The sequence below is a fragment of the Gekko japonicus genome, unplaced genomic scaffold (genome assembly GCF_001447785.1).
Source record: "Gekko japonicus isolate JY-2015 unplaced genomic scaffold, Gekko_japonicus_V1.1 scaffold63, whole genome shotgun sequence".
NCBI lineage: Eukaryota > Metazoa > Chordata > Lepidosauria > Squamata > Gekkonidae > Gekko > Gekko japonicus.
Window position 1 is genome coordinate 1369776 of NW_015168654.1, and position 10067 is coordinate 1379842.

General features: G+C 48.5%; 1 protein-coding gene across 1 annotated transcript in view; it reads left to right on the top strand.

Annotated features, from left to right (window-relative positions):
• Positions 1-10067, top strand: part of DNMT3A (DNA (cytosine-5-)-methyltransferase 3 alpha) — a 108211-nt gene that overhangs the window by 42322 nt on the left and 55822 nt on the right. The window contains exons 3-4 of the mRNA XM_015415137.1: positions 2308-2566; positions 6689-6735. Coding sequence (XP_015270623.1) covers positions 2308-2566; positions 6689-6735 — 306 coding nt within the window. The remainder of the gene's footprint in view (positions 1-2307; positions 2567-6688; positions 6736-10067) is intronic.

Sequence of the window (10067 nt, forward strand, 5' to 3'; positions counted from 1 at the left end):
AAGAAGTTGCAGCTTTTTATTGAAGAAACAGGCAGAGGAAGGAGGTTTGGAGGAAGGAGGTTGTGATGAGTGATGAGCGCCAAGTGATGAGAAAGTGATTCGAGTTTCAAAAGGACAGGATTTGGCATCAACCAGTGAAACGCACTAGAGTCCCGTTTAAGGTTCTTCTCTCAGGGAGGTGAACATCTGGGGAAAAGGCCTTTACTACTCCCTCCCCACAGAGTTTCTCTTGATGCTAAAGCTGCTGTCCCGTTAGATCCCAGGCAAAACAGTTTTTATTTTCTCTGAATTTTTATTGCGCCTTCTACCTCAACGTGTGTCTTTGTGTCTTAGCTGGGTCACTATTTTCAGCATTTATTGTTGGTTGTTAGCTGGATGGTACTGTTTTTAAGTTCTTGTAAGCGCCCCCGCCCCCAATTTTTTAAAATTCTTACTTAAAACATATCCCACACCTTCTACAGCATGGTGGTCAAGGCAGCTTACAGATCAATTAAAACCACGAACAGCAAAGCAAGCAATAAAAACGAACTGCATCAGAAATAATCAAATAAAATTCTATCTGCTCGGTTGGCTGCTTTGATGGTTTTTATTCTTGCTCTGTCGTGCATTTTTACTGCTGCTGGTTTTTGTAATTGACATTTTAACTAAACATTAGAAGCCACCCTAAGAATATGTTGTTGAGGGGAGTTGAGGCCAGATCTAAATACCTCATCCTGCACATAACTAATCTTATACTTGCTCAGTGCCTGTTGGAACTCCTTGCTTTTAGAGGTTGTAGAGCCCCAAGAACATGAAGTAGGTGACAAGGAACTCTTCTTGTAATAGCCTTTCAAATGTGACTTTTTAACAGTACTGCATAAACAGCTGGAGGACAGGAATGGAACCTCAGCATTTAAAATCCATAGATATGTCTATAGTCTCAGGGAGAATAAATGAAGTAAATATATACACAATAAATATATCTCTGGTTACCAGAGACACAAGCCAAATGGCATGGAATGCCTACCTCCATCTTGCTTTTCTTGTCAGCCTCCCAGAAGTTGCTGGTGAGCTGTTCATTGGGAATAGAAGGCTGGTGTAGTTGGAGTTCTGGTCTGATCCAAGAATGCAGTTGTTTCTGTTCCTAATTTCTGAAGATATTGGCCGGTTGGTATTTTACACCATTATGTTTGAAGGTTTATTTTTACCTGAGCTAGAAATCTGACTACAGAAATGCTTAGATGAAGCAGGCCATAGCTGGAGATGTCCCCTTCAGCTCCCCCTGCCCACCTTGGGATTTGTTTCCAGTGGTTTTTGGCTTTTCGGAAACTCACCTCAAAATCTGACAGGTAACTGCACTGTGATGCTATAGCCACCTCCTGCCCTAAACATAAGTAATTCTCCTGTAACAACCAGGTAAGAATTGTTTGAGGTTGACCAGTGACCAGCAGCCAACAAGCACAGAAACCCATCTCTCTGATTTTTAAATATCAGGGCAGATCTTTGTTTCCTTGATACTTGCATTCCAGTGCAGAGCCAGTGTGAAATAATGGTTAAAGTGTCAGACTAGGATCTGGGAGACCCAGGTTCAAATCCTTGCTCAGTCACGGAAGCTTGCTGGGTGAGCCCAGGCCGGTCACACACGCAACCTAACCTACCTCACAGGAATGTTATGAGGATAAAAAGGAACAAATGACGTAAGTTGCTTTGGGGCCCCACTGGGGAGAGAGGTGGGGTATAAAAATTAAGTAAATACATTCCTCCTCCGCATGTAAAAGGGCTTCAAAGGCTGCATGAGAAGGACTGCGAAGGAGAGATGCGCCCTCACTGGCCATGATATATGTGATTGTTCTGTCCCATTATGGTTTCCTGTCAGCAGGTTTCACAGGTTGCAATGCTTCAAAACAGCTTGGACCAGAGACCACAAGATGACAGCTGATAAATGAGTTTTCCCATGGTCGAAGGTTGTTCTGTGCTGCTGCTGGCCTCTGGAAATCCCTACCCTGTGTATCTCCTCCTAGTGAGAAACCGTCCCACACCTCCAGCTTTCCTATAAAGTGCCACTAAAAAAAAAAGAAAAGAAAAAGCAAATGTGCCTGATTTCCAAACATGGTGGCATTTACAGCTCTCACTTCTGTGAACTCGCCATTTGTCCCAAGGCGGGCCCTCAACTCCCATGAGGACCCTGCAGCTGTGGGTCACTCGGTTTCAGTTTTGCAGAAGTGTTGATGGCCCTCATTCTGAGGCAGGTCTCTAGATCTGGAGGATGCGAGTTAGGTTGAGGAGCTGCTTGTTATACCACCCGTTTGCTTTGGTCTTGTTTTCCAGGTGGAGAGCAACGAAGCCCCCAAAGACACAGCCTCAGCACCGAAGTGCCCCCCGCCTGCCCATGACACCAGCCCCATGGAGCAAGTGCCCAACGGAGATGCGGAGATGGGCAGTCCAGAGAACAGCAGTACCACTGACCTAAAGGGCAGGCAGCGCGGTGAGAATGAATCCAGCAGCCTCCCGGATGGGGAGATGGGCCGGGCCCTGGAAAATGGACGCTGCACCCCCAAGGACAGCCCTGACCCACCTGCCAGTGAAGGTGAGCTTGGGGGATACAGTGGATCTGGGCTGTTGCAGTAGAAAGATACAAGAGTAGGGTGCCTTGTGGCTGGCCTCCGGGGTATCTAAACTCTACACTAGGCATGAGTCAGGATCTGCGGCTGTGACGGTCCACCCGGCTAGGGCCAGGAGGGTTAGGAAAGGTAAGGTGCAGCTAATTGAGATGAAGCAGGCCAGTCACTGTGAATAGCGAGCAGGAGTCTCTTTTGGGTGGAGGCAGACAAGAGGGAACATTTTTAGGGCAGTGGTGCTGATATGAAAGCACGCTCATTGCATTCAGTCCAGACTTATTTTTCTTCTTGGTGATAAAGCTATACAAAAAAATCTGTTATTGCAAACTTGCAAAAGAAGCTGACTGTAGATGCTGATGATTGGCTGATGCTTGTGATGTCACTAAGAAATCCCCAATCTTTGGAGGAATTTTGATTGTTAAAAATCATTTTTAAAGGGGGCAATATATATCTATATGTGGTACATGAAAAGCAGTGGAGGGCCAAGACTTGTTCCTGAACCGGCATTTGATTCATTGGTATGTCCGTCATGAAGCTGAGAGAAAGGGACCTCTGGTCCAAGTTCATTATTATGCCTGCCTTCAACCCTTAGCTGCTTGGAGCAAGGAGGTAAGAATTCTTATGCCTGAAGCTGCCTCAGTGTAGTGTTTTGTGGCTCTCCAGAGTCTCAGATGGAAGTCTTTCAGATCACCTGCTGGGGATTGCTAGGGACCTTCTGCATGCAAAGCAGGTGCTCTACCACTGAGCCACAGCCTCAACTAGAGCTTGTCACATGGCTTGTAGCTTAGCTGGTATTTGGTGGATCGTGCAGTGATAAGAGGGCAAGTCCAATATGGACGTGTTGCTGTGAGGACCGTATGCCCTATCACGTCACCCAGTTTGTGAAGGCATCCCTAATCTAAACAGACTCATGCCGGACACAGTGTGCATCCTCAGGGGCTAGATGCACATTGGAGAGCATCCTCGGCAGCACTTCAGCATGCTCAGCTTTATCGTGCATAGCAGAAACAGCGGAAGTGTCTATGGGAGAATGGAACCTGGGCCCTTCACTTTAGGAGGTTAGGCGGGAGGGTGGCTGCGCGTCTTGCTGTTCCTCTCCACTCCAGGGGCCAAAGATTCTGGCAGGTCACAGCTGCTGATGCTGTCCTTTGCTGCTCTGCAGCTCGAAGTTCCACTGAATTTGGCTGATGTGAATTAGCTCCCTTTGGATGTACGCCACAGCAGACATTTCCTAAGATCCGGAGCTGTTGCTTCTCCCCCTTCTGTTCTCTTTCTTCCAGAGCGACAGCTCTCAAAGTTTGCAAATGTGTTGACTTTTAGGAGACAGGTTTCTGATTTGGGAGGAGTTAGAATCTGCTTTTTAGGTGCCAGGCTCAAGTGCCTGTTATTCCCTCCCCACACACACACACACACGCTCTTTGCTTTTTCTCTGCTACTTGGCTGAAAGAGGGAGGGCACCTGTAGTTTGTAGCAACTGGGCCTGAAATCTACAAGATGGCAAGATGTGGTTTGTGTGGCTGCTGGCATGGCCTTGTTTTGGGGTGGCAATGGTGTGCATGCGTGCGTGAGAGGGGGCAGGAAGCAAAGGAAGAGGCCATGTTACGGGAGGGGGAGGAGGAAGAGAGCACATCCACGTGTGCAGGAACCAACAAGAAAGCATGAATGAGTAAGAGACTGCTGCTTATCAAAGTGGGGCAGAGGGTGTATGGAGAACGGATTTTGACCTGACCATATTTTTTTCCATCATACGGGTCAATAAAGATCTCCAAGTAGATATTTTATTTTAATAGGCTGTCCTGAAAGCTATGCAGGCTTAAATCAGTTGGTATGCAGATACTAGTTGGGGTGGAGGGGGTGGGAAGTAGGCGCGATCTGTTGGGAACTTTGCTTGCTCAGGGGCACAGGAGTCAAGTTAGCACCTCTTTCCCCAATTGTGAAAGTTTTCCTGCATGACTCTTAAAGAAATCAGGGCAAGCTGAGCTAGGGCACATTTTAGTGGAGCTGACACAGGAGAACTTCTGGGAGGATTCTGGTGCATGGATCTCCCACTCTGTTGCACTTTGTGGCACCCCGAATCCACTCCTAGAGGGGGCTGCCATACCTTCCCTCCTGATGGGGTTGCTTCTTTTGAGACTGTATTGAAATGGAGTCCCTTTGAACAGCTTTCCCTAGGAGGGCTTCTTCCTTCTCTCTTTTGCCTGGTTTTCATCCCTGTCGTGTGTGTGTGTGTGTGTGTGTGTGTGTGTGTGTGTGTGTGTGTCGTCCGTCCCCCCCCCCTTCACTGTCTGGGTGGGGCTCAGTGGAATTCTGTCCTGCCCCAGAAATCCAGAGGGAGGCTTGTGCGGAGTGGACTTGAATGGCAGATTCCATGTTCCCAGGGAGCTTAGGTTTCCTGCTGGCAGGGAGCCTGCAAGAGGAGGGGTCTCCTTGGCTGCCGTCATGCCAGGAGTTGTGTGCTGGGGAGGGGCCTCCTTCAGGCTGGAAATGCTGATGGTGAGGGACCTGGGAGGAGCAACATAACGTCTGTTCCAACTAGTGGAGGTGACCCAGAACGTATGGGGAATGTGGCATCGGGCGCCATGCCCTGGAATAAAAGAGATTGTGGAGAGCGGGTCTGGGCATCTGCAGTCACAAAGATACACTGGGAAGGGGGAGAGGGGCCTACCAAAAAAGGATCAGAGGGGCTAGAGGGAGGAAATCAAGGCTGAGGAAAGAAGATGGCTTCGTGTGTCGGTGCGCGCGCATGCATGTATGCATGCAGGCAGTGTTGATGCTTTCTCGATACTTAAAAATATGGGAGAACGTGGATTGGTGAGAAGCTGTGGAGGTGGATTACAAGAAAACACTGAATAAAATGACTTTAAAAAGAACAAAGTTGGGCAACTGCCTGGCAAAAATATTTTAGATGTTAGGAAAATCACAGAAACTTGACAGTGTATGAAAGAAGGGCCCCCCCCCCCAATGCACACCATTCCCAGATCAGCCTCATGGCCCTTCTGTAGTGTGTGTGTCTTGGTTTTCTGGTGCAAATCATTTGAGTCTCTTTTGCTTGGAGTTGCCTGACCCTGCTGCTTCAGCTTCCCAGCTGTTGCCCTGCCTGTGAGGAAATATAAGGGGGCTTCAATCGAACTGGGGGGATTTTTTTTTCAAAATACAGGGAAATCTCTCTTTGTCTTCATTGCCCAGGTGATGGGAATGCCATGCTTCTACATCGGCGTACGTGGGGCAGGCATGGCAGAACACGGAGTGGTGGTCTTGTGCCACCTCTCCCCCACCCACATGTGTGCATACACTAGTTTGTATGTCCCCAAGCACATTTCAGTCGCCTGTGTGTTTGCCTTGTGTGACTGCCCCCCCCCAGCCATCCAGAGTTGCTGCCCCTCCCAAATACACTCAGTGCTATTTTAAGCTGCCTTGGTTACCTGCCAGGAGGTGAGATGTACAGATAGCACAGGAAGCCAGCTGCCTCATGGGGAGAGGTGAACTCAGAGGTTGAGCAAACTTGCAGCAGAACACAACAGAATCACCCCCCCTCCTCTCCCCACCTCACTTCCTGTTTGATGGTCTGTATGGCGTACAAAGACTCCGTACTACCCTGGGAAGGCTGGGCTGAGCCCCATCCCTTCCCCCTCTGCTTCTCAGGGACTTGTTCCCACCTGCTTTGACAAAGAGGCATCTTAGCATAGCAGGAGCTGAGATTTCCACTTTACCCTTAATAGACGGTCTGGAGACAGGTGTAGAGTAGTTCAGGTTCAGTTTATAAGCGACCGGCACATAGACTGAGATGCAAAGAATGAAAGGACATTAGTGTGGCAGGGAGAGGGGAGAGAGCAACTCTGTACTGGGAAAAGAGAGTATTCCTCCATTGCCCCATACCCCAGTAACGGGATGCTGGTTATGTTGCTGAGTGTCCCCCAACCACATCAGTTCCATCCAGCATGGGGGTGTGGGGGATAAGGGTTCTGTACACTCTGGGGCTGGGTGCACCGGTTGAGTGTGTTTGATCACCACAGTAAAAGGTATGTTGCCAAAAACTCTCCCACTTGGCCCTTCTTGGCTCCTGGCACTCATGCTACTCTTTTTGCTTGCAGGCAAAGAAGAGAAGGAGGAGAACCACTACAACTCTATGAAAATGGAGGCAAGTACTCACCTCGCAGCGGCGCACTTCAGTGATGCATACAGGCTTGCTCCCCACTGTGCTCTACAGTCCTGGAGCCAATCAGGAACAGCCAGGTGGTTCCTGGGGGAGCCATGCCAGCATTAAAATGCATGCTCCTGTAGGCTGTAGAAACTGACACATCCAGACCACATCAGCCCTGGACCAATTGTGATGCTCACTGTGTGGCCCCAGACAGCCCACGTTACAGAGTCATGTTGGCATCAGCTGTGCTCTCAATACAATTAAGTTCCAGTTCTCACAATCAAGTTTGACTTGGTAGATGTGGTTGTGAGAATTAAATGAGACGGCAACTTGGTCAAGGCTGCAATTGGCTGCCCAACATGTCAGCCCCCATTTCCAAGATCTTCCAGGATGATGTGGGCTGCAAAACCGATACAACTTAAGGTATCCGCTCAGCCACTCCCTTGAAGGAACTGTGATGTAAAAAGTTGTCTTGTAAACAATCACCAGTTTAGGATGTTCTGTCTATCCATCTGTGTTTGTAGACCTTGCTTAATGGCTCACACTGTGTGTAACATTGAACAACAAACATGAATCCAGTTAAGAATTTTAAAATAATATCAGCACTAAAAACCCCTCTTTCTCTTGCCTGTGGACTCCAGACATCTAATACATCCATAATGTGCACAAGCTGAGACCTTGGAAGCCTCCAGCAGGTACATAAGATCCCTGCTGGATCAGACCAGTGGTCTGTCTAATCCAGTATTGTGTTTCACACAGTGGCCAACCAGATGCTTTGGAGCGCCAGAAAATGGGCATACAGGTCAAGAGCATACAGCTAGCACTGATATTCTGAGGTTTACTGTCTGGACATGGAGGTTCCCTTTACTAAGCATGACTAGTAGCCATGAATCTGTCCAACCCCTGTTTCAAAGCCATTTGTACTTGTGGCCTTCACTATATGAGCCAGTGTGGTGAGGTCATTAGAATGTTGGATTAGGATCTGGGAGGCTCACAGTTCGAATCCCTGCACTGCCCTGGAAGCTTGCTGGGTGACCTTGTGCCAGTCACACACTCTCAGACTAACCAACCTTACAGGGTTGTTGTGAGGATAAAATGGAGAAGAGGATAATGAAGTAAGCCGCTTTGGGTCCTTGTCGGGGGAAAAGATGGGATGTAAGTAAAGTAAATAAATAAATATATCCATTGGCAGTGAATTCCACTATTTAATTAGAAACACAGAAACATCGAGCTGAAAGGGATCTCAAGGGTCATCTAGTCCAACCCCCTGCACAACGCAGGAAATTCACAACTACCTCTCTCCCCACTCCCCCAGTGACTCCCGCTCCATGCCTTCAGGATCCCTAGGTGAATCTGTCCTGAAGGAGAATTCCTTCCTGACCCCAAAGTAGTGGGAAAGGTTGCGTAAAGAAGTGCTTCCTTTTGTCCTTCCTGAATCTATTGCCTGTCATCTTCTTTGTGTGTTCCCAAGAGAGAAAAAGTGAATTCTCCTTTTTCAAACTGATGCATAATTATGTCATTAATTATCCTTTCTTCCCCCCTCTTAAAACCCCTGAAAATTTCTAGACTCTTTAGCCTTTCCTCCTTGGGCCGGGAATGAGGCCTCCCCAGGGACCTTCAGCCTCCATACCCTTGCTGTTCTGTCGAGGCATGCAGATAGGACTGTTCAAAGGACATGTTTAATCCTCCAGAATATAAGCAGGGAGTTTGTTTGAGCCAAGGTTGGCTATACACAGAACTAGACCTTGAGGATGATGCTCCTGAGACCCATGGTTGTAACAGGATGCTGGAGTCTGCAGTGCAACAAGCAAATGTACTACTCTGTTGACCAGAAGACCAGACTTGGGGGTACTTATAACATGCTTGGTCAAACCAAGGACATTGTTCTGCGTGCCAGTCAGAAGGCTACATCCTTTTCAGGCCTGAAGAGAGCCGAGTCCCAGATACGCACCACCCCAGGTGGCTGCCAGTCTAGGTCCCGGACCCAGGCCATGAAGCTCCAAGCATTCTCAGGAAGGAGAAGAGTCTCTTAGGCTACAGCCTTTGCCATTTCCCTTGCAGCTTGGCTCAATCTGTCTGGCTCTTGTCTCTATGAACACATCTTAGGGCAAATACAAAACAGGACTTGCTCCCCCCCCCCCCTTTGCCCTTGCAACATCGTTGGAAGGTGAACTGGCCAGTAGTTTGCACAACTGAGTCAATCGTTTGCCTTGCACATCCCCTCACGTTCCATGCAGGGTGGTCTGCCCCTTTTCACATTTTGAATGCACCACATGTGCATTGTCCCTACTCCTGCATCCACAGTTGTACTTTGGTAGCATGGAATTATGGGAACTGATGCAGAGCATAGCAGCCGAAGCACCAAAGGGTATAACCACACTTCAGGTTTTTCCCTGGGTCCTTGTGAGTTTCTCATTCCCAGGTGTTTGGAGTCCTTGTATCAGAACCACGGTGCATGAGGATAAGGGACTTCAGTCTCCCCCAGCCCCTGTGCTCACCATTTTCCTGTCCTGAAACTGTCTCAGGGGAAAGGGGTGTTTGCCCTATAGGGTGTCTCCACGTGTATTAAATGAACATAAGAACATAAGAGAAGCCAGTGTTGGATCAGGCCAGTGGCCCAACCAGTCCAACACGCTGTCACACAGTGGCCAAAAATACCAGGTGCCATCAGGATGTCCACCAGAGGGCAGTGGACACTAGAAGCCCTCCCACTGTTGCCCCCCCCCGCACCAAGAATACAGAGCATCACTTGCCCCAATAGGTAACTGAAGACTTCCCCAGCAGTGAAAACAGCACTTTCATGTGAGGGAAATGCAGGGCAGGAGGTTGATGACGCACCGTCTCCTTGCATGCTGAAGTCCCAATCCAAACTGCACCCAATGCCAAGCCCTTGGCAAATTTTCATTGGCTCTGCGAGCCAGCCCAGAATTTAGGAGCCAGACTCATTCCTTCATCCTTCGGGATTTCATATTTTAATGACCAAATTTTCTAATTATTGCTGCTGCAAAACCTAACCCTGACCTCTTCACAGGTTCCTGTAATTTTCTTGAAATGTTGTAATATCTCTCCCTTATTATAATCCAATAGTGGGTGCCAAAGTTCTAAATTTGGCCTCCTTAGTGTTAGGCCGGAAGAAATGCCACTCAGAGGACACTGGCTGGGTTGACTGGCTGCTTTGTGCAGTCCCGCCCAGCGTTCCAAGGTCATTTGCATATGGAAGCTGATTGGACGTCACTCCATTCCACACCGCAAACTCACCCCCCCCCCCGCAAGGCAGTTGGAATTTTCAGTTGGGAGAGGAGAATGATGTCAGCTGCTCCCTAGGCAGA